Here is a 25,069-nt window from a genome sequence, read left to right as displayed (position 1 = left end):
CTGTTACTAGCACCACAAATCCAATTTCCATTCACACACCTCATTTTCAGATACACAGTAGCACCCACCTCGTCACTCTCCATCAATTAAGCTTTTGCTTCCCTTATCTTAACAGCTCCAAATGAGGCAGTGTGCCTCCTGAAAGGTGATACTCTGTCATGGCTTTTTTTTTTTTTTTAAGTTGAGAGAAGTGAAAAACAAAGGTCAACTCGAAACCAGTCTTGGAGCCTGATGGGGAGGAAGAAGAACACAGTGGCCTTTGAGCACCTGGGCTGAGACCAGCCCCCATGGTAGATGCTTCCCAGCTCTTGCTTCCAGGAAGAACTCCCAGGCTCTCAGAACTTCCAGTCCTCCACTTCTCTCTGGTACCTGGGTTCGCTTTGGGCCTGAGCAGCACCTTCAGAAAGAGCATTAGTGTACTTAAGAGTTGGACAGCCTTGGGTCCAAAGCCAAGCTCTAACCCCATCAGGTCCAACATTCAAAGTGAGGTCACATTCATTAATTCAACATTTATGGAGTGCTTTCTATGCACAACCCCAGACTAAGTGATGGAAAAACATCCACAAGATAAATGTTATAGAATGCTATCTCTGGGAGTTTATAATCTAGTGGGAAAGATAGGCATAAGTTCATAATCTCTTGGTTACAATTGTAGTAAACTCCCTGTTGAAGAAGCCACTTGTTCTGTGATGGTTGATATCAGTCCCTAGACTGTAGGATAGGAAGGAAATATTTCTGACATATAATTGAGCTGGAACAAAAAGGATGAGAGTTAACCAAAACTTGGCCAAAAGGCAGGAAGGCAATGAGAGTGTGCAGGTTGAGCACGGGAGATGCTTGGATTATTTAGAAACACGGACCAAGATCAGAGTAGCCAGTACACAGTGAGCAAGGTAGAAACCAATAGAAGGGAGGCAAGGACAAAATGGTACACGGTGGGCCAAATTTAGGACCTCAGTATGGTGCTAAGGACAATGGGAAATTAATGAAATACTTTAGCAAGGGAAGGACAGCAGGGCATAATCAGTTTTGCATTTTGTAATGATTTCTCAGGTCTCTGTAGAAGATGGGTTATTAGAGAGCAAGTGTGGAAAAGAGGGTCAACCAGGTAGTAAGTACTACAAGATCCAACTAAAAACTAATGACTCCTTGGACTAGAGTGCTAATAAAGATGGAGAGAAGCAGATGGACTTGAGAGATATTTAGGAGATAAAGTCACTAGGCTCCGGATGGATTGGACATGAGCAGTGAGGGAGGAGAGTGCCTCCAGGAAGACTCTTGACTTTCTTTCTTTTTTTTTTTCCAAGTCTGGTTATTTATTTTGAGAGAGAGAGAATGCAAGCAGGGGAGGGGCACAGAGAGGAGAGAGACAGAGAATCCCAAGCAGGTTCTGAAATCCATGTTGAGCCTGATGTGGGGCTCAGTCCCAGGAGTGTGAGATCATGACCTGAGCCAAAATCAAGAGTCAGACGCTTAAGTGACTGAGCCACCCAGGCACCCCAACTCTTGGCTTTCTAATTTGAGCAACTGAGAAGATGCTGCTACCTTCACTGAGATAAGATCCATTGGGCCCAGAGCAGGATGAGGGGAAATATCATAACTGTGATTTTGGACATTGTGACTTTGCACTGGCAACAACTTATTGCCTGTGAGTCTTGAGCTGATGTGTGCGACGGTGAGGACCTTGTATCCTAAAGAGTGACTGTATAGCCTGGACCGTGGCCCAGCAGAGCAAGTGCTCAGCAATGTTACTTCCCTTTCCCTTCTTACCACCAGCTTTTGGTCATTAATTCATTCCGTACCTGTCAAGCAGTCACCTAGATACATGAGTGAACTCCTGAGGTCCCTGTTGTGTTGGGGTATACTTTCTAGAAGGATAGACAGATGATAAAATAAGCAGACAGTAAGTATTCTAGCTAAACTCTAGGAAGATGAATAGAGCAGGTTAAAGAAGAGAGATGGGTGCTGCTTTATGTAGAGTGGTCAAGGCGTCTCTCTGGGAAGGTGACAGTTAAGCACAGACCCAAGTGAAATGAGGAAGCCAGCTTAAATGCAAGGATGCAGAAGAGGGATCGAGGCAGAAGGGACACAAAATCATAAAGACTCTGATGGGCCTTTGCTTGGCTTGTTCTAGGAGCAGCACAAAGACCTGTGTGACTGGAAGCCAGTAAGCAAGGGGGGCCTGGTAGGAGTTGATGCTAAACAAGTGGCCAGGGTTCGTTCATACAAGGTGAGCACTTTGGCATTCACTCAGAAGCCACTGGAGGACTATGAGCTGGTGAGTGACAAAAGCCGTGTTCTGCAGGACAGAATGGTTTAGCCTATGACAGATGAAGAAGTCTTCAACAGAACCAGCTCTTTTTTTTTTTTTCTATTTCTACCTCGACTCAGTGAATGAATATAAAACAGCTGTAGAATCCAATTAATTTTTTTAAATGACATTTATGGAGCATTTTCTATGAATCTCTTGCAGAGCCTTTTACATGTTACAAGTGGTTCAGATAGCAGCCTTCTTGTGGGCGATTAACCACCTGCCTAACATGCTTGTAGAGTATTTAATTTGGTGTTCATATCAACCTTGGAAGTGGATTTGACTACCTCCCTTTCGCAGATGAGGAAACTGAGGGTCAGAGAAGTTAAATAACTTCTGTAAAGTGCCAGTAAATAACAAATGGTGGAGTCAGGATTCACCACATGTGAATGGAAGCCCAAGGCTTCCAGACTCCAAGTCCATACTGCTTCCATGGCTTCATGACAAGGTGGCACCTGACTATCCCCATGAACATGTTTTATATTGAAAGGAAAGGATCTGAAAACAAACAAATGACCAACCAGCACGAAGTAAGTTCACATTTCAAAAAAAAAGTGCATCACTGACAATGAATGGAGAGAGAAATTTTCAAGCACAGAAGTGGAGAAAGCCTTCCCACCAGAAAGGATGGCAGAGTATACATATACTGTTTAAGGACCCATTAAACTGTCCTTACACTCATATGTTCACACACACATATGGGCTGTGGCCCTACGTAAGATCAGGTAAGGTACTATGTTTTAAAAGACGCTACATCTATTCTACTATACAGCCAGGATGGAAAATGTTATTATCTATTAGTTGTCAAACTGTATCATCCACATTCTTGGCCACCTTCTCCTTTGTTGGGTCACCTGTGTGGGGCTGGGGGGTATACAAGATAAATAGTAATCCAGGTGATTGGAACGCTGGCAGCACAATAACTGCGCTCTCTGACAACCACCTGAATCACAACACAACAAATTGTAGCAATGGTCATATTTGCCTGAGGCAACCATTGTGCCTACAGGCAGGAAAAAAGTCAAAGGCAGGGTAAGTGTTTAAAAGAAAAGGCTGCCAGAAGTTAACCAGAGTGGAAAAAGCCATGACCCAGCAGAGCTCAATAGGGACTTTGAGGGGCCTTCTGATTTCTAATCTGCCCAGTCAGGGGGAAAAAAAAAAAAAAAAAAAAAAAAAAAAGGAGTATCCATTACTACAAACAGGAAGTATGGAATTCATAGAAGTTCAAACATTCTCAGAAAAAAAGAACTACCTCTTTTCAGAGTTTCCATTTTCCAAGTGGTTTCTAAGTGCTTTTAACATGTAGGACAATAACTTGGGCTTTTTTTTTTTTTTAATAGTGCAGAGCTAATTACCAGACGTAGCTGTACTGCAAGCACTTAATGCCTACATAAAACATGGGGCCATAATGAAGATAATTGAAAGTATGACTTTCATCAATATTTAATTAGCATTTGGTGCTAACTCATTATTTCGGTACAATTAATTTGACATCTTGCTATAAGTCCTGAACAGATTTCAATCCAGAGGGCTGTTTTATTGGCGAGACATGTGTAACATCACACATGCCCCTGCCCAGAGGAAACAATATGAAATATGGGGGGATGATTGACAGTTTAATCTAGTTCTGAATCGCGAAGCCTAATATATTAAAACCAAATAAGCATGTTTACTTAGCAAGGCAAATCCAGTATTAATGAAACTCCTGGCCTTGCTCGCCAGTCAGGGATAGAACCCCACTGTTTTAGGTCAACTTTCTGGGGTATCATCTGTTGCAGTAATAGGAGAAACATTCAGAGTAAGAGCACTCTGTTGGTCACCTCCAATCCAAAGTTTAATAACCCACCCACTTGAACCATCTAAGAAGCTCAATGTATTGTCCTGCTAAAGACAAGGGAGTCCACAGCAGGAAGGGAGAGGCCAGGATCCAGGGATCTGGGTTTTACGCTGGTCCTACAACATAACCACTTATTAGCCTTTGGGTAAGTCCCTGAAAGTTCCTGCGGCTCAGTTTATGTATGTGTGAAATGGTAAATAAGCCCCATTAAATCAGTGTCCCTCAAACTATCTGTGGTAAAAGGGCCAGTTTTGTGTCTTACATTTTGTTTTTTCTTATTTTCCAGTGGTTGTGAATTGATATGTCCTTAAAATACAATTTTAAAAAAATGAACAGAAAAATACTATGTTCCCAAACACTGTTCTGGGCACTGATGTGATGAAATAGCAAATAAAAACACAAACAAATTTCCTGAGTCCATTAACCTTATATTCTAGTGGGAAGAAGAAAAATAGCAAATAAGAAAACCAATAGAGAAAAAGAGAAGTGGGGACAGTGATAAGAGATGGGAGGAAGGAAAGCAGGTAACATGCCAGAGAGTGATAGGGCAGGATGGGTTGTGTTCACAGCAGGGGAGGGGGGGGGAGGTAGGAGGAGGGGAGGGGGTCCTCTGAAGGGAGGCTCTGAGGCAAAGACTGAAAGTTGAGATTGGATGGCAAGAGGAGCCAGGTATGCCTGCCCCCTGGAGAGGAGCGCTCTAGGCATCTTTACTTAGTGCCAATTCCTCACCAGGCACCAGCACTGAGAATAGGGTTGCAAAGATTGATTTGATATAGCTCTCACCTCTGAAAAGGTCATTTTCTAATTAATACTCATAAATAATTAAAACATTTTAATGTAAGGGATTTGGGTACTTTATTGACCTCTCGACGTGACTAACTGCTCAAAAAAATTATTAACAGATAACACCTTTATTGAATACCTGCTGTGAGCCAGGACTTCTTCAAAGCAATTTTCATAGATTTCTAGACTCTATACGGCAGGTTTCATGATGATGATGAGTATATTGTTACTATTTAATAGTTAAAAAGGCACAGAATAGGTAATTTCCCCAAGTCAGTTAGCAAGTGTAAGAGGCAGAAATTAAACCTTGTAGTCCTTTGCCAGGCTCTAGACCTTTGGTATTATACTGAAACTACTCTTTTTTTTTTTTTTTTTTAACGTTTATTTATGAGAGAGAAAGAGACAGAGCATGAACGGGGGAGGGGCAGAGAGACAGGGATACGGAATCCATAGCAGGCTCCAGGCTCTGTGCTGGAGCACGGGCACCCCTATACTGAAACTACTCCTTATGGTGTTCTTAAAAATGTTTTCCTATACAGAATTCAGAGATCAATATGTTTTTTAAAAGGTTACTCTTTTTATTTTGTAATTATAAATATTTTTCTATGCCAATATTCAGTTCAATTATTTTGCAAATGGAAAGTCATATACTCTATACAAAAATAATTTATAACTTCAAAAAAGAATAGAAAAATAATAAAAAGACATATAAAATAAAGCCCCGATTTTTAATTCTTAGGTTTAATAGATGTATAATTACTCCTCAAAATTGCTATAATGCTTTCTATACTCTTATTCTCAACTTTTGTATGTATCTGTTGTGGATCAGGGAATATTTGTGGACCATACTTGAGGGGCACTGCTTTAGACTTCCCTCAGGAAGAACTAAGAAAAAAACAGATTTTATTTTTTTATTATTTTCTAAATATTTATTTTTGAGAGAGAGAGTAACAGCACGTGAGTGGGGACAGGGCAGAGAGAGAGGAAGGCAGAGAATCTGAAGCAGGCTCCTGAGCTGTCAGCACAGAGCCTGATGCGGGACTTGAGCCTAAATGGGATGCAAACAAGTCGGATGCTTAACTGACTGAGTCACCCAGGCACCCCAGGAAATGAAGAGATTTTAAAACAATATGAGGAAAAAGTAAAATTACTCCAATTATGAGAGGCTACTTCTGAGAAAAAAAGGCAGCAATAGCATTCGGATATAGGGAGGAGACTGGCTTTTCTTAGGATTTAAGTAAGAAACAACAGTGATCCCTAATTTTGAGTTAGTCACCCTTCTGAGACTTCTTGGGCCACACATTCAAGAATAACACACTTACTTTATGATGAATTCTATAAACAGAAGGGGAATCAACTAACTGGACAAATTGAGAAGCTAATAGTATGTATGACGTATGAAAGGCTTTGAAAAGCAGAGAGACGTTTGCTTTATAATATCCAAAGATGGATGCTGTGTGTGAAACAATTTTGTTGAGGTTAAACTGACATAAAATAAACTGCACATGTTTGAGGTGCACTTTATGATAACTTTTGACATGAACATACCTATCAGCCCCAAAAGTTTCCTCCTGCCATTTTAATCCCTCCCTCCTTCCCTGCATTCCCTCCCCTCTGCCCCATCTCCCAACCCCAGATGACTGTGGTTCTACTTTCAATACCATAGATTAGTATTCATTTCTAGAAATGTGTGATTGGAATCAAAAGCATATAACTTTTTTTAATCTGGCTACTTTAAACAATTTTTTTTTAATGTTTACTCATTTTTTGAGAGAGAGAGAGAGAGACAGACAGAGCATGAGTGGGGGAGGGGCAGAGAGAGAGGGAGACACAGAATCTGAAGCAGGCTCCAGCCTCTGTCAGCACAGAACCCGATGCGGGGCTCAAACTCATGAAACATCAGATCATGACCTGGCCAAAGTTGGACGCTAAACTGAGCTGTCCAGGTGCCCCTTGAATAATTATGTTGATATTTATCCATGTTATTATATTTATATATAACATATTATATATAATAATTCATATATATATATATATATATATATATATATATATATATATATAAATACAAGTCCTTTATCAGTTATATGCTTTTCAAATGTGAATATTTTCTCCCACAGAGGTGTGGCTTTTCATTCTCTTAATGGTATCTTCCAAAGACTAGACATTTATAATTTTTATGAAGTCCAACTTATTTTTCACTTTATGGATCATGCTTTTAGTGGGATATCTAAGAAAACTTTAACTCAAAAGCACGAAGAGTATCTTATGTTTTCTTCTATAAATTTTATAGTTTTAGGTTGTACATTTTGGCATATGATCCGTTTTAAGGTAAGTTTTGTATATAGTGTGAGGTATGCATGAAAGTTCATATATTTTTAAAATTTTCTTTAATGTTTATTTATTTTTGAGAGAGAGAGACAGAGCATGAGCAGAGGAGGGGCAGAGAGAGAGGGAGACCCAGAATCCAAAGCAGGCTCCAGGCTCTGAGCTGTCAGCACAGACAGAGCTCAACATGGGGCTCAACTCACAAACGGAAAGATCATGACCTGAGCCAAAGTAGGACTGCTGACTGAGCCACCCAGGCACCCCATAAATGGAAGTATTTTCTTAAATTTAATTTGATTGTTGGCTGCTAGTATGTAAAAATACAACTAACTTTAAAAAATATTCTCACTCACCATCTGTCCAAGAACACTAAACGGAGTTCTCAAAAGATGATAGATATTAGAAAAGGCAATTGACTTTGCGAAAGAAGATGGTTCGCAGGAGTTGTCATGGAGAGACCTAAGTTACTGACTGTCTTTTCCCTGTGCCCAGAACAATGGCCAGGGGTGCCTGGCAGCCCTGGATATGTTGGAAATGACCCCATGGATAAGAACTGCTTACTTCCACTGGGGAGATCAACTTAATGCAGTGTTAGTTGTTATCCCTGTTAATGGAACTGGTGCGGAGTGTTCTGAGGAGCCTTGGGCTAAATACTGAGTTCAAAAGGCAGCAAGAAGATGGAAAGTGAGGTCTTGAGAGCACACAACCAATTTGAGCAATTCTGGCCCTCGTGTAGAGAGTTCTACATCTCAAGAGGAGGGAGTCCTGGGCTGAAATCTTTTTGCTAGAATAACCAGCTCAGTGAGAACAGCTTCAGCTATCATCCTGATTAGGAGAGATACCAGCTCCCCAGTTACTTAATGCTCTCAAGTTGTGGGTGCCTGAAGAGTATGGAGGAGGCTGAGAGTCAGAGTCTTACAGGTAGGGTACAACAGTCTGAGTCAGCAGAGGACTGGGCTGCTAGCGATGTGGCCAAAATAGCAGTAGGATCAACCATTGGACATATCATGCCATCGGAGGGATGTGGCTGATTCTGTTGAAGCAGTCATAAGCAGGGAACACCTACTTATTTTGTTTTGTTTTATTTTATTTTATTTTATTTTATTTTATTTTATTTTATTTTATTTTTATAAAACTTTTTACCTTAATTCCAGTATAGTTAACATACAGTGTTTTATTAGTTTCAGGTATACAATATATGATTCAAGAATTCTATACATTACTCAGTGCTCATCATGATTAGTGTACTCATAATCTCCTTTACTTATTTCACGCATCCACCATGTACCTCCCCTCTGGTAACCACCAGCTGGTTCTCTAAACTTAAGAGCCTATTTCTTGGGGTGCCTGGGTGGATCAGTCAGGTAAGTCTCAGACTTCAGCTCAGGTCATGATCTCACAGTTTGTAGGTTTAAGCCCCGTGTCAGGCTCTGTGCCGACGGCTCAAAGCCTAAAGCCAGCTTTGGCTTCTGTGTCTCCCTCTCTCTCTTTCTGCTCCTCCCCTGCTTGCGTTCTGTGTGTGCGTGCGTGTGTGTGTGTGTGTGTGTGTGTGTGTGTGTATCTCTCTCAAAAATAAATGAACATTAAAAAATTTTTTTAAAAAGAGTCTATTTCTTGGTTTGTCACTCTCTTTTTTTTTCTTTACTCATTTGTTTTGTTTCTTAAATTCTATATATGAGTGAAATCATATGGTATTTGTCTTTCTCTGACTTATTTCACTTAGCATAATACTCTCTTAACTCTATCCATGTTGTTGCAAATAGCAAGATTTCCTTCTTTTTTATATATATTCTTTACCCATTCATCTATCAATGGACACTTAGGCTCCTTCCATAATTTGGCTATTGTAAATAATGCACCTATAAACATAGAGCTGCAGGTGTCCCTTTGAATTAGCATTTTTGTATTTTGGGGGTAAACAAACAGTAGTGTGATTCCCTGGATGGTAGAACAGTCCTGTTTTTAACTTTTTGAGCAATCTGCATACTGTTTTCCACAGTGGCTATACCAGTTTGCAAAATTTGAGGACATACCAAAAAGACTCAGAAATAGAGATAAACAATATTTAAGTTTACATTTTAAAAATAAAAATTAATTAAAATAATCTATGGCAGGGGTACCTGGGTGGCTCAGTTGGTTGAGTGTCAGACTTCAGCTCAGGTCATGATCTCATGGTTCATGAGTTTGAGCCCCACATCAGGCTCACTGTTGTCAGTCTGTCAGCACAAAGCCCACTTCCGATCCTCTGTCCTTCTCTCCCTGCCCCTCCCTTGCTTACACTCTCCAAAAAATAAATAAATATTTTTGAATAAGTAAATAAAATAAAATAGCCTATGACAAACAAAATATCAAAAATTTAAATGGATGGGAATGCAAGCTGGTGCAGCCACTCTGGAAAACAATATGGAGGTTCCTCAAAAAACTAAAAATAGATCTACCTTATGACCTAGCAATTGCACTACTAGGCATTTACCCACGGGATACAGGTATGCTGTTTCGAAGGGACACGTGCACCCCCATGTTGATAGCAGCACTATCCACAATAGCCAAAGTATGGAAAGAGCCCAAATGTCCATTGATGGATGAATGGATAAAGAAGATGTGGTGTATATATATACATTGGAGTATTACTCGGCAATCAAAAAGAATGAAATCTTGCCATTTGGATGGCACTGGATGGAACTGGAAGGTATTATGCTAAGCGTGGATGGAACTGGAAGGTATTATGCTAAGCGAAATTAGTCAGTCAGAGAAAGACAAATATCATATGACTTCACTCATATGAGGACTTGAAGAGACAAAACAGATGAACATAAGGGAAGGGAAACAAAAGTAATATAAAAACAGGGAGGGGGACAAAACAGAAGAGACTCATACATATGGAGAACAAACTGAGGGTTACTGGAGGGCTTGTGGGAGGAGGGATGGGCTAAATAGGTAAGGGACACTAAGGAATCTACTCCTGAAATCATTGTTGCACTATATGCTAACTAATTTAGATGTAAATTAAAAAAAAAAAAAAACTTAAATGAAGACAATGTCATATTGAGTTCTATTGGAGCTTGAGGTAAAAAGAAAAATGTGCCCCCTATATCCATGTTTTTATCTATTTTTTAACGGCTAGTTTTTTCCCAGAACAGTAAAGTAGTTGAAAAAGTATTGAAAAATTTAAAAGTATGTGTATTAAAATTTTAAATATTGTTTTAATTATAAATATTTTTTTACACTAAAATAATTTATTATAATCTAACTTTAATTGAAGCAGGCTCATCAATAATATTTTCAAAATCTACTTCTGGAGCTTGCAGACGCCACCATCTCAGAGCCACCCATGCCACCCAGACATCACCGTGTTCTTTGACATCACCAGGAATTGCAAGCCCTTGGGCCACATCTCCTTCAAGCTGTTTGCAGACAAAGATTCAAAGAGTGCAGAGAACTTTTGTGCTCTGAGCACTGGGAAGAAAGGATTTGGTTATAAAGTTTCCTACTTTCACAGGATTATTCAAGATTTATGTGCCAGGGTAGTGACTTCACATGCCATAATGGCACTAGCGGTAAGTCCATTTACAGGGAGAAACTGGATGATGAAAATTTCATCTTGAAGCACACGGGTCCTGGCATCTTGTTCATGGCAAATGCTGGACCTAACATAAACGGTTTCCAGTTTTTCCTCTGCACTTCTGAGACTGAGTGGCTGGATAGCAATCATGTGGTCTTTTGCAAGGTCAAAGAGAGCATGAATATTATGGAAGCCATGGAGCAATTTATGTCCAGGAATTGCAAGACCAGCAAGAAGATCGCCATTGCTTACTATGCACAGATCTAATAAATTTGACTTGTGTTTAACTTAACTAGCAGATTATTCCTTCTGTAGTTCAGGAGAGCACCCCTTCACTCCCATCTGCTTGAACTATCTTATAATCTCTGTGCTCTTGCTGCAGTTCTATGGGTTCCATATTTTCCTAAGTCCCCCCCAAATCTAGCTGGATTGCAGAGTTAAGTTTGTGATTATGAAGTAAAAACTAAATAAGGATAATAAAAGACAAAACTAAAAATCTAATTCTAGGAAAAAAAGACATTAAAATGTATATTATAAAATGTATAAAAATATGGATAAATGGGGGGGACACACTTTTCCTTTTGCTTCAGGTTCCAACATGTTTCAACATGGAATACTTCCTGAGAATAAAACCACGTGAAGAAAAACAAAACAGAGAGATGTCAGGGCAAGGAGAGAGGTGAAGAACCAGAGAGAGAGCCACAGAAAGGCTAACATCCTTTGCACGTGTGCAGCTGACTGCATCAGAAGCCAGGTCTGTACCTGGACTTCTCAACTTTGTGTGCATTAGTTTCTGTTGTTTTCATTGTGTGATTTGTGTTTCTGTCACTTGAAATTCAAAATCCATGTTTAATCAGGGGCTTTGTCTTAAGTTGGGTTCCTGAAGCAGACTCTGAGACAAGATGTGAGTTCAAGTAGTTTATTTGTCAGGGGATCCCCAGAAAATAACAGGGGAGAATGAGAACGTGAGATGGGAGAGGGAAGGGAGGGGATAAAAGGAAGTTTTGTGAAGCAGTGTGTCACTTGAACATCTCTGGGGCTCTCTGTGGAACACATCTCAAATTTGCCTCATCCCGCCCCAGGTGACAAGGCTAGAGTATTTAGCTGTACCTCCCATATGCCATTGGCTCCTGGGGGCGCTGACTCCCTGACATTTAAGTCTGCCTCTTGCTCAGATCAAGAGAAAGATGTTAAACAGAGAATCTTAGGTGCTTGCAGAAGTCTGACCAACCACATAGACTGGAAAGATGGTGTTCAGGACGTTGGTGAGAACACCTGCAATATGTACCACAGTCTTGAAGGATGAGTGCATTGACTAAAGGCACATAGAACAAAGTCTCTCTCTTTACAGGCCAAGGTGGGAAGCTGGTAATATATAATGGAAAGCTCATAGAATTTGGATTTGGAAAGAGAAGACTTGAAATGTTATCCCCAAACCTTACTGGTTGTGTGGATTGGACAAATCTCTTAATGTCTTTGATTCATCTTTATGTTTCCTCATCTGTGGAATGAGTAGAATGATAATAAAACTGACTTCCGAGCAATGCAATGAGGATCAAACGAGGTGCAGAATGGATGAGAAATGCCTTTAAACAGTTGATTTTAATTTTTCTATTAGGGAGTCTTAGAAAAGAAGTTTCCATGTTGGAGGGTATTCAAAAATTACTTGAAGAACTTATTAAAAATAGAGTGACATCTAGAATTTCTGATTCAGGTCACCTAGAGTGTGACCCTAGACTCCTCATTGTTCAAATGTCACTCTATAAGACTAAAACACGTGGCTTGTGGGTCATACGTTGAGAAACGCTGCAACTGGACAGAATATATGGAAGGAGAAAGCAACAGGCTGTGACTGAAAGATAGGCCTGAGAGAGGAGCTGAAGGTCATGCAGGAAACTAAAGGGAACTTGGGTTTACCCTGTGAGCAAAGAGGCAACATGTCAAAGGCTTTAAAATAGGGGAGGAGCACCTGGGTGGCTCAGTCAGTTAAGTGTCTAACTCTTAGTTTTGGCTCAGGTCTCGATCTCATGTTTGTGAGATGGAGACCCATATTGGGCTCTACGCTGACAGTGCAGAGCCTACTTGGGGTTCTCTGTCTCCCTCTCTCTCTGCCCCTCCCCAGCTCATGCTTTCTCCTTCTCTCCCTCTCTCTCAATAAATAAATAACCATTTAAAAAAATAATAAAATAAAATAGGGGAGTGAAATGATTAGTACCACAGGAGAGAAATGCCTTTGGCTGCAGCACTGAGAAAAGATTAAGGAGGGTAGCAAGGTGGGGACTAAGAAAACAAGAGTGGGGAGGCTGGTAGGAAATGAGATCGGGAACTGGGGGAATGAACCTGAGAACAGAAGACATGGGGGTGGAGAAACAAATGCTAATAACAGATTTTAAGAGAAAAAGCAGAACACCAAAATGTATATGCATATTGTATGTTCCTATTTTGTTCATACATTTGTGTGTATATATGTGTAAACACACACATACACACACACACACACTTAGAGAGAAGAAAAGGAAATGCAACCAAATGTTAATGCTTATCTCTGAATAGTACATTACAATGGAGGTTTTAAGTCTTTTTTAAAAAACAGATTTTTTGGTGGACTCCTGGGTGGCTCAGTTGGTTAAGCATCCGACTTTGGCTCAGGTCATGATCTCATGGTTCATGGTTTCAAGCCCCGTGTCGGGCTCTGTGCTGACAGCTCAGAGCCTGGAGCCTGCTTCAGATTCCGTGTCTCCATCTCTCTCTGCCCCTCTCCTGTTTGCTCTCTGCCTCTCTTTCTTTCTCTCTCAAAAATAAATAAACATTAAAATAAATAAATAAATAAATAAATAAATAAATAAATAGATAGATAAATAAATAAATACACAAATAAAAACACATTTTTTTCTTCCATTAATAAACATGTATTACTTTCATGATTATATAAAAAAAGAATATAAAGAAAGAAAGGGGGAAACACTTCATTATAAAACAATTTCACAGGAATGGCTGAGGAACAGCCAAAGAGGAAAATCTACAAAAGAACAAGTCATTCTTCATGAGGACTTAGAAGCAAATTCTGGTGAAACCTTTAGCACTATTAGTTAACTGTGATGTGGTTATTTAAGCTTTTTTTCAGCTCCTACTATTACCTCATATGCCTTTAAAATATAATTAAATAAAAGTTACTGCAGGTTGATTGATGGCTGGAATCTTGCTCACTTGCAAAATGGGTAGAACTTGAACTGTGTATATATTGCACATTCAAGAGGTGAAATGCAGGGCTCCTGGGTGGCTCAGTTAGTTAAGCGGCCGACTTCGGCTCAGGTCATGATCTCGTGGTCTGTGAGTTTGAGCCCCGCGTCGGGCTCTGTGCTGACAGCTCAGAGCCTGGAGCCTGTTTCAGATTCTGTGCCTCCCTCTCTCTGACCCTCCCCCGTTCATGCTCTGTCTCTCTCTGTCTCAAAAATAAACAAACGTTAAAAAAAAAGAGGTGAAATGCTTTTCTGTTTCTTTAATGATTTTTAACTTTAAGGTAGAGTCAGATATGCACAAGGGAGGAAAAAACAATCCATAGTTTTTAGAACTGACAAAAAAAATGTGTAAGGCTTAGTAAAAATCATGCCAAGAAGCATGGTGTGGTAATATATCTAAGAAAATCCAATATATCAAGTAGTTCTTAGATTAGCATATGTTAATTTTGGTTGAATGAAACTTGATGGTTGTTTGGAAGTGTAAAAGAGTAAATGTAATTCATGACCACAAAATTTGGGGTAACATAGCATGGAGCATTCAGGATTGGCTATTTTTCTACTTTTAATGCGCTTCTGATGAAGCTCTCACATTCATACTGTCACTTTAGGGAGGGGGTCCAAAGGTTCCTGGGCTCCCAAAAGCAGCCCTTAAAAATCTTCACAGTGCCTTTCTGTTAACATCTAATACAGGATAGGAACCAGGATAACTGGGCTCAAATAGGTAAAGGACTAGTCACCTCACAATGTTAACAAAGGGTTCAAAGAGGGATTTTCATGAAAAGCTAGATTTAGCAGGGGCATCATCATGGTGGAGGAGGATAGGAGGGTTTGTGCTCTATCTACTATCATTCTAAGCAAAACAAATGGCCGAGAAAACTTACCAAGAGAAAAAAGCCTGGTGCATATTTAAGCAAAGGTTGTAAATAGGATTGCAGGGCACAGTTTGTATTCTAGAGAACATTGGGACTTGGGTAGAAATTAAAACAAAGCAATAAGAAAAAAACCAAGGAGATCTCAAAGTCAATACTACGGAAACACCTGCTATTTGCTGTTTACTGCCCAAAAGGTCAAAATGTCTCCCTACAGTCTTGTCTAGGAAAAGAGATACTTAAATCCAATGATTCCTACTTTATGGACTGTGGGCTTCTAAGGAACCAGGGATTTTGCAAGGTGGCTTTATACCTGTAGAAACACAAGTCTTAGATAAGAAGATATAAGAACATAGAATTACCTGCAAAGAGGATTTGCATTGCTTCCCACCTATATTTATATACCTACTACTCTTTTTCAAATGTATATCAATTTAATTGAAATTAATTCTTAGTAACTTTGGACATTTGATCTGTTAATAACAAATCTGCAATAAACACATACCAAAAATATGTCAACTGTGGTGTGAGAGATGGTAAAAATATTTAATATCAAAGGAGCCCTTCCTTGCTCAAAAAATCTAGGAATGCCTGCCTTAAATAATTTACAAGTATCAGTATATAATAAAGAGTTTCTGCTAATAGCTTAGAGCAGTGGTTCTTAATCTTGGCTGCATGTTCTAATTACCAGGGAGTTTTCAAAAACCCCACTGCCCGGGTCATGCTCAGAATCTGTGAGATGAGACCCCACCATCAGAATGTTTAAAGCACATGTATTTCAATTTTAATTTCTTTGAAAACCAAAAGACACACATGGTAAACCTTTCCACATATAAACAAGCATATGCAATGAAAAGTCTCTCTCCTACCTCTTATTCCAACACCTATTATCTTGTCAGACACTACCACTATTTCCAGCTTCTGGGCAATGATGCAGAGATACCTTAAGCATACATAAAGGTAAAAATTGATATTCTTGTTATGATATGAATTTTTAACAATTATCTTTGCCAAACATAGGACAGCCTATACTGTATGGATGGATGTAGTATAAAGTCATGATCCCATGGGTCGCAAAGAAACAAGCTGCTAACCTGAGCAGGATCAATTGCTTCTATGTTTTGCATGCATCTTCCTTTGCTATATGTTCATTAATTTTGCCATCTGTTAGCACTCAGTGACAGACAAGCAGTAGTAGACACCAAAGGTTAAGAAATACTTTGGGAAATAAACTTTAGTTTGAGAAAATTCTATCAGTTAACTTAATTTGTATGCAAATAAATGTCACTGGCATTGCCTTGAAGAATTTGGAGCTGTGCTTGGGTGGAGAAGACAGAAAGTGGTAGAACAGAGAAAGGACGGTTTGTTCTGGCTCTATGCCTTTAAATATCCAGACACTAGAAGAAGAGGGTGAGCCAAGCACAAAAAGCATGTCTCAAGAGTTGTCCGAGATTAATTAGAATGTGTTTTAAATGCCACGTCTTTATCTTTTCATTCCCTTTATCTCTGGGTTTCCCCTTTTAACAACCCACTGGACCCCTACCCCTTAAAGTCAGGGACAATGTCTTGTCACCAGTGCATCCCTAGTGCCTTGCACAGTGGCTGGGCTTGGAAGGCAAGAGCCATACAAACAGAGGAATCCCAGCAGATCTACTAGCAAAAAGGGATGACCCTCAAGCTTCAGTGAGAAGTGGGTGTGAGTGCCTGGAAACAGGGCAAAGGGAGATCTGCAAAAGTCACGTTGCAAAAGAAAACGTTGTCCCAGGGATTTCTCAAGGAAAGAACAAAAATCAGAAGGGGTGGGTTCAAGTTCCGGTGCTGGTACCATCTATCTGGCCTTGAGCTGGACAATCTTTTTGCCCTTGGAACTGGGTTTTTTGAAGCCTGGGTTTCCTTAGAGATATGGGGTGGGTTGGAGCACTGTGAGAAGTGGCCACATGCGTCAGTCTTGGCCATTAGTCCCACTTCGTTCAGAACAGTTTTTGTCTTATCTGTTGGGAGTTCTCCATAAAATCTTATTTTAACAAAGAGTTTTCTTGCTTTAAATTTGGTTAAATTCCACTAGACTGATCATTTCTGAGATTTCATCTGGCTCAAAGATTCTAGGATTCAATAATTTCTAGATTTAGGGGCTACAAAATGAAGATTTCAGACTCCTGAATTTTAAAATTTTTTTCTTCTTTGGCCTGGGAGTGAATCATTTTCTAGAAGTGCCACTGAAAACATTATAAAAACGTCCTCACACTGAAACGCTAAAGGCACATAGGCATAAATGCATTAATGGCTTTTCATTATTTCCTAAGAAAATCAATAATTCTCTTTTCTGGTTAGATTTGTATAACAGCAAATAGGATTTTCTAGGCTTATGAGTGGCCCACAAAGACTTATCTCTTACAGTGAAAATTTCCAGTCAAAATCAAAATGTGGAAAATATTTTTGCTTCCCCCCAACTTCCCAACAAGCCAAGGAGGAAGCACCACTTTTCTGATAGCGCCCACTTCACTTCATTTAAAGATAACAAATGAGAGAGACACTATCCTAATAGGAATCAGAGGACTGAGGATTAATTATTTCCCCGGCAGCTGACTCTCCCACCCTGTTGGGGGGCGGGCTCTTCCTCAGGGAGCCCTTCCGCACTGCTGATAATGCGCCTTATGCAGTGAAACAGCAGTGACTGCAGTTGTCACCCTAGATTTTCAAGTTCTCAGGGCTTAGGACTTAGAAAAATTGAGATTCCTGGGCATATGGGGAGGGGCACTGGACTAGCACCTAACAAACTTGAGTTTTGGTCTTGGCTTCACCATGTAACTTGCCTGAGTCTCAAATTTTTCATCCCAGAGGTGGGGATGATGATCCGTGTTATCTAGATCTCAAGGAATCTTCAGGAAACAAGAGGCATGAAGGTTCTTTAATGAGGGTCATCTTAGCCTGAGCTACTATAACAAAATACCTTAGAGGGGGAGGGGGCTTAATCATTAGACATTTACTTCTCACAGTTCTGGAGGTTTGTTAAGTCCAAGATCAAGGTGTCAGCCAATTCAGCTCTTGGTAAGAGTTCTCTTCCTGACTTGCAGATGGCCACCTTCTCATTGTATCCTTAGAGGAGGGAGAGAGGGAGGGAGAAGAGGAGGGGAAAAGGAAAGGGGGAAGGGGGAGATGGGGAGGTGGAAGGAGCAAGGGGAGAGAGACAGCTTGTACTTTGGTCTCTTCCTTTTCTTACAAGGATACTAATCCCATCATAGAGCCCCACCTTCATGCCCTCATCTAAAACTAAGCACCTCTCAAAGGCCCCACCTCCAAATACCATCACATTAGTGGTTAGGGCTTCAATACATGCATGGGGAGGGGCACAAACATTCAGTCCATAACAAAGGTGAAGCACTATAGAAATTAATAAACTATGTATTGGAGAGTATGAAATGATGTTATCAGCATTTATTCCAGTCTTTCTAGGATGCCTTCCTGGATTGCAGGCCTAGAAGTTAAAAACAACATTTCTCAGGATACTTGGGTTGCTCAATCCATTAAGCATCTGACTCTTGATTTCAGCTCAGGTCATGCTCTGGAGGTTCCTGAGTTCGAACCTCATGCTGTCAGGCTCTGCATGGACAGTGCAGAGCTTACTTGGGATTCTCTCTCTTCCTCCTTTGTGCCCCTTCCCTGCTCTTTCTCTCTCAGAATAAATAAATAAACTTTTACAAAAAGACATTTCTCAGATGACCTTGCATCTGATGATTGTGGGTATGATTTGGACTTTGCTAAACACATACGTTTATGAGAGACTTGAGTATGGAATTGGGTGTAGTTGCGACAGAGGAGGCATAGTTTAGCAGTGGACAGCTGGAGGGGCTGCCTCCATGCAGGAAAGGTAGTTTTGTAATTATGGTGGAAGCAGTGTCTCCTTGTCAGCAGGTTCTCCCTTGTCAGCACTTCTTTCTTGGAAGTTCCACTGGTTAGTTCCCTTAGTCCTTCCAGTGATTCTGCAAACCATTTAATAATCAGCTGTAAATCCTACCTTAAACTCACTGGACTCATAAGATCTTGCTTTGTCTCTTTAAGTCAGGTGCCAAGGACAGTTAGGATCTCAGAGAGGTGGAAACAGGTGTTCAAGGTGATGTTCAGATGTTAAAAAATTCTGTGTGGATTATACAGAGTGTCTCCAGACAGACTGCAGGAGAAGTAGACTGAGGAGCTGATCTTTGGACCAATTTGGTGAAGGTACTTGTATGTCATGCTAAGGACATTATTCTTTTATTCTTTTTTTTTTTTTTTTTTTTTTTTTAAATAAAGGCAGACTGCCACATGCAGCACCTCATTTGGACATGTCTGGAGTCTTGGAAGCTTGACTACCCTACGTTCTTCTACAAATGGACCTTGAGAGCTCGTTTGGAGTTTCTAGCAGGGGAGCGCAGCTACTTGTATACCCTTAACCGAAGAACAGTCCTCCTTTATCGGGGAAGGTCATCCTCTTCGACCGAGCACGCACCTTCAGGAGGGACACACATGGAGTGGTGAGGGAGGAAGGGGAAATCTGCCTATAGCCAGCCAGATCAGCCGAATCAACCCTGGCAATCAAGGGGGTGACAGATGTTGCAGCCAGATCGCCCTCACATCCCATTATGCTTTTATTCTGTAGCTGAGACCCAACATATTTTTGTGCATGTTCTGAATATCAACCTGGATAAAGAAGAGTGACAAACAACCCCAGAATGTTAGGGGCTTAGAACAAGGGAATGCTTATTTCTCGCTTATTCTTCCTTCATGTCTGATACAATTAGACACCAATTCAGTTCCACTTGACTTTACTCTAGGACCTACTAATAGTGCACCTTCTTTCTACCTGGAAGATTGCAGGTCTTTTGGCAAAGGGAGAGAGAAGTTAGAAAACCACATGTGGGGGGCGCCTGGGTGGCTCAGTCGGTTAAGCATCTGCCTTCAGCTCAGGTCATGATCTCACACTCCGTGAGTTCAAGCCCTGCGTCAAGCTCTGTGCTGATAGCTCAGAGCCTGGAGCCTGCTTTGGATTCTGTGTCTCCTTCACTCTCTACCCCTCCCCTGCTCATGCTCTGTCTCTCTCTGTCTCAAAAATAAATAAAAACATTAAAAAAAATTTTTTTAAAGAAAACCACATGTGGTTTGCATCATGGGTAAACCTGAAGGACATGATGCCAAGTGAAATAAGCCAAACAGAGAAAGACAAACACTGTATGCTCTCCCTCAGATGTGGAATCTAAAAAAGTGGAACTTGTAGCAACAGAGAGTAGAACAATGGTTGGCAGGAGCTAGGAGGAGGAGAAAAAGGAGACATGTTGGTTAAAGGGTAGATTTTCAGTTATAAGATGAATAAGTTCTGGGGATCTGACTGTAGTTAACAATACTGTATTATACATTTCAAAGTTGCTAAGAGAGTAAATCTTAAGTGTTCTCACCATACACACATGTGCATGCACGCGCATGTGCACACACACACACACACACACACACACACACACACACAATGGTAACTAAAAAGAAAGAAAGAAAAGTGCATGCAGGCTCTTACAGCCTCTGCCTGGATATGTTACAGGACATTCCCATTCCCATTTGGTTAGCCAAAACAACTCACACAGCCAACCCTGATACCCTCGTTCCTCCTCCCAAACAGAGTGATTAGCAGAAACATTTTTTAACAATAATACAATTTGCCATACTCTAGAAGGCTTGCAGAGAGGAGATTGTACTGAGCACTCATTGGCCAGCATATATTCTGTTGTGGTGGCACCAGAATGGAGTGGGTGACACGACAGGCAAGGTCTTTGGCTTCATGGAGTTTTTAGGCTAATACTTATGATGTGTCATATGTGTTACAAATTTTTCATTATCTCATTTAATCCTTATACTATTATTATCCCTCATTTATAGATTAGTAAACTGAGGCTTCCCGAAGTAAAATAATTTGCCCAAGTCCAGACAGAATGTGGCCGACCAGATCTGAACGCAGGCAGTGTGAGCCCAAACTCCATGTGCTTACCCTCCATGGTATGTCATCACTCAGCTGCAGTAGTCAGAAGGAAGTGTGGTGGAGACCAGGGCGATGGGGAAGAGGTAAGGGCGTTCTGAGCAGATAGCAAGTAGTAGATATGAGTAGTGAGTGAGAGGAGTCTCAGATGAGTGAGGACACTTGGCAGATGAGTGAGTGGTTTAACTCTTCCTAAATGTAAGTAAGTCAGAAGGAGCTGATTTGTGAGAAAAGATGGTAAGCATGGTTTTCAGACCATTAGGTTTTGAGACATCCATGAGGCATCTAAATAAATTTTAGAAAAACTAGTTCGGAATCCAAAAAGGAAGTGAGGAATAGAAACACAGGGACATGGTCGTGTAAGGTTTTCATTGATGTTATGAAAGAGGAGAGATTGTATCCTAGGTGCAGATTAATTTAAATGGTTAAATAGCCAATTTCAAACTGCTACAAATCAGAGTAAGTCAATGGATTTTTTTTTTCTGGAGCATGGGGGAGATTTTTCAGGTGTGGCTCAATTTGGAAGTTACCTTCTTCCAAAAGTCTCTCAGGGTCAGGCGCTAGATCAGACACTGCAGAGTATGTGTTAGAGAAAAATAAACCTCCTTATGTTTCATAGTTACATGGATCTTTGCTGCAACTGAGAGGAATCAAAATGAGGAAGGTATGAAGAGTTCACATATATTCTATACTTCATGTCAGAATTAGAAAATTCTCTACATCTGGAATATCAGAAGTAAATACTTGAGTCCATAAAAGTGTGAAATATGGACCAGAGTGGATGCCAAAAATAATCACCAAATATTGAGTGAGACTTAGGGTCTGACAGGAAGGAAAGGGAGCAATTCCTCTGAACCACCCCAATGAAGCCTTTCCCCAATGCCCTGTTTGGATAAATGTGAGTTATTTCAGAAGGAACTGAGGGCACAGTGTTTTAAAGTTGGAAACGTGTCATAATGCAGTTCTTTGCAGTTTCTGTGTTCTGCTCCATAAACCATAATTTATCTTTGTGGCCTACTTTTTTGTTTTGGAAAGAACCCTTTTCAGTCCTGCAAATGTAAGGTAAGTACCCAAATACTGCCCTCAGGGAAACCTTGCATGTAGCAAATAAATATGTAAATATTTAAAACTGAAATACTAAGTAAACTGCATAGCAATGTAAACTGGAAGTTTTAGCAAAGTGTATCCCTGAGTTGTCAAATTCTTCACACTAAAATGATAGATTGTCCTGTGCTTGAATATGTGGCTTTCTCAAATGTGCAAATTCTCAACTAAACAATTATTTATGGGGTGCCTGGGTGGCTCGGTTGGTTAAGCATCAGGCTCTTGATTTTGGCTCAGGTCATGATGTCACGGTTTGTGCCCTGAGTAGGGCTCTGCGCGGAAAGTGAGGAGCCTGCTCGGATTTTCTTCCTCCCTCTCTCTCTGCCCCTACCCCAATTTCACACACATGCGTGCACACACACACACACACACACACACACACACACACATTCTCTCTCTCTTTCTCTCAAAATAAATAAGCTAAAAAAAAAAGAAAGAAAGATAATATAACATCTGATTCAGTGGATCTGGCCTCATGTTTAAAAATAAAAACAAAAGAAGGCACCTGGGTGGCTCAGTTGGTTAAGCGGTTGAGCGACTGATTTTGGTTCAGGTCATGATCTAGCAGTTCATGAGTTTGAGCCCCACGTGGGGTTCTGTGCTGACAGCTCAGAGCTTGGAACATGCTTCAGATTCTGTGTCTCCCTCTCTTTTCCCCTTCTCTGCTTTCTCTTTCTCTCTCTTTCTCTCTCTCTCTCCCTTTCTCTCAAAAATAAATAAACATTAAAAATTAAAAAAAAAAAAAAAAACCACAACTATTTATAAGAAATAAGCACCAAGACCAGGCTGTTTCAAGAGATAACATGGACCTGTTCTCTGTTCTTGGTGCTGGAGAAAACTGGTGCTACTGGCATGGGATTCCTGGTCTCCACAGGTGTGCTACACGGCTCAATGAACCAGACTGGGAAAAGAAGTGTGGGCCAGATCTCATCCTGAGAGGAAGGGAGTGATCTGCCTTCTCTAAGAGGACTAAATCATCTGACTGTCAAGTATCCTTCCAAAAGGCTAGTCTCAGGGCATGAACAAGGGGAGGGAAGTCCTCTCTCTCTCTCTCTCTGTTGGATTACAAGTACTTTGAAATTGGGGAAGAGGATGGTGAGGCCAAAATTCCAGGGAAGTGGGGATTTGGGTACATTCTGGGGAGGGGGCATGTTGAGTGGTCTCTTCCCTAGGGCTGCAGGTCAGGACCTAAGTGATGAGGACCCACTCAAAGGACATTTCAGTTAGACCAAATCTCTGGAAGCTAAGATTAGTTCTTCTGGATGGAGTTGTTAAGTTCCAGTCTGTGTTGTGCTTCTGTTCTTCAGTTTACAGCCAAGTCCCATCATGCTGTGTGTCTCACTCAAGCTGGGAGGGCTGTAAGAGCACTGTGGGTTCTCCTAAGGCCACTGGGGATCTTAAGCAGTGGTCTCCATCAGAGGAGAGCTGTGGCCAGCAGAGTAGCCATCACATGAGGGTAACAGCAACAGAGCCCCCTAGGAAGGATCGTGCTTTTTTCTAATTCATGCAAAGATGCACATTAGTGTGAGCTAGTGGAAACCCTGCCTTCTTTGCTGGGGAGAACCTCTATCCCTCATCTTGCCCAAAGATCCCTCCCGGGACTCTTCTAATTTCCCACCAGGAAAGCAGTCAACAAACCTCTCCTATGTCTCCAACTTGTCCTTTCTATCCAGGGAAGCCAAAAGGACTCTGGGCTTGATACTAAATTCCCCAGGGGGTACCCTCTGGCACAGCCTGCCTATTCTAACCAATGACGCCTAATCACTCTCTTCCCCTTACTGTGAATGCCAACCAAACACCCCATAAGGAATATGTCTGAAAATGCTATCTTTTGAACAACACTTCAAATGGCAAAATAAAATTACAGACCCACAACTCCTGATCTTGAAAGGACTGTAGATGTCTTTTCTAGTTCTTCGTTCTCTTTATGTTCTAAATCAGTGTTTTTCTTTCTGTTGGTTCCTCGATTTTGCCTACAATAACTTGGCACAAAGTACCTGGACTCTTTTGTTACACCCATACATTTCAAGCCAAGCTATTAATGTTGTGTCATAGAACAAAGCATCCTGAACAGAAACAGCTCAAATGGAACACTTAAGTTATCTTCCAGGTAGCAGGATTGTATTTGAAATCTGAGGTTTATTTACGTTAAAATTGCTAAGTGAAAAATTACTTGAATTTTTCTACCCATGTGAACCAATGGGCTTGCTTTTTGCCTCCAGGTTCTTATGTGCATCTCTCTGTGTGCTTAACAGACTTCAGCCCCAAAAAGCAAACAGGAAAGCAAAAGGGGAGAAACCTTGGTTGAAGATGAGAAAACAGCTCATTTGTACCCTATTTGGGTGCCTTCTTATTATTTGTCTTTGAATGTGTCAATTCAGTCTCCTATTGTTCATTTGCCCTTATGTAAAAGTAGTATTAGTAAAAAGGTATAAAAACAGTAATCTGAAAAGTTCTTGAAATTATAAAGAGCTTGCTAATGAAAAATAGTAATTCTTTCTTCGTATGGTCTACTTACTACAGTTCCTGGGAACACTTGCGCTAGCAGGAATCTGGACTTTATTTTAAATGAATTTCCATAGGATCCTAAAAGCACTTGGCCTTTCTTTATGTTACTTGGTATAAATGTGGAAAAAAATATGTGCAGCCAATAAATATTTAAATTTCATGTCATATTTTCCTTTTGATGTTTATGATAATTCCTGGGAGAAAATATTTACACAGTGTTTTAATCCTGCATTCCCAGAAGACAGAGCCTGAGGCAAAACATGTATGCTAATATTTATCAGAGAATATAATCCCCAGGTGGCAGGAATAGGGAGAAGGGAGTGAAGCAGGTAAGTGTCACCAAGCTGACTGCCACATGCTGGATCTCAAAGGACACTTATTTATGAAGACTTGTAAATGACTGAGACTCTGGAAGGCCCACTGTCTCGGGGAGAAAGGGAGAAGAGTGTATCGCTTCTCCACTTGCATTTCTCATTGGCCAAAAGCTTGCCTCCCAGGTTTGCATCAACTCCCCCACACCTGAAGGTTGT

The 25,069-nt window shown here is 40.6% G+C and overlaps 1 protein-coding gene across 1 annotated transcript; it reads left to right on the top strand.

Annotated features, from left to right (window-relative positions):
- Positions 1 to 833: 833 nt before the first annotated feature.
- Positions 834 to 11,088, top strand: LOC122225990 (peptidyl-prolyl cis-trans isomerase A-like). The gene is given in 4 exon segments (XM_042948659.1): positions 834 to 893; positions 2,135 to 2,278; positions 10,568 to 10,766; positions 10,769 to 11,088. Coding segments are annotated over 4 exon segments (723 nt in total).
- Positions 11,089 to 25,069: the final 13,981 nt, after the last annotated feature.

The sequence above is a fragment of the Panthera leo genome, chromosome C1, assembly GCF_018350215.1.
Source record: "Panthera leo isolate Ple1 chromosome C1, P.leo_Ple1_pat1.1, whole genome shotgun sequence".
Classification (NCBI taxonomy): domain Eukaryota; kingdom Metazoa; phylum Chordata; class Mammalia; order Carnivora; family Felidae; genus Panthera; species Panthera leo.
The sequence above is the reverse complement of the archived record's forward strand: the minus strand, read 5'-3'. Positions and strand labels throughout refer to the sequence as shown.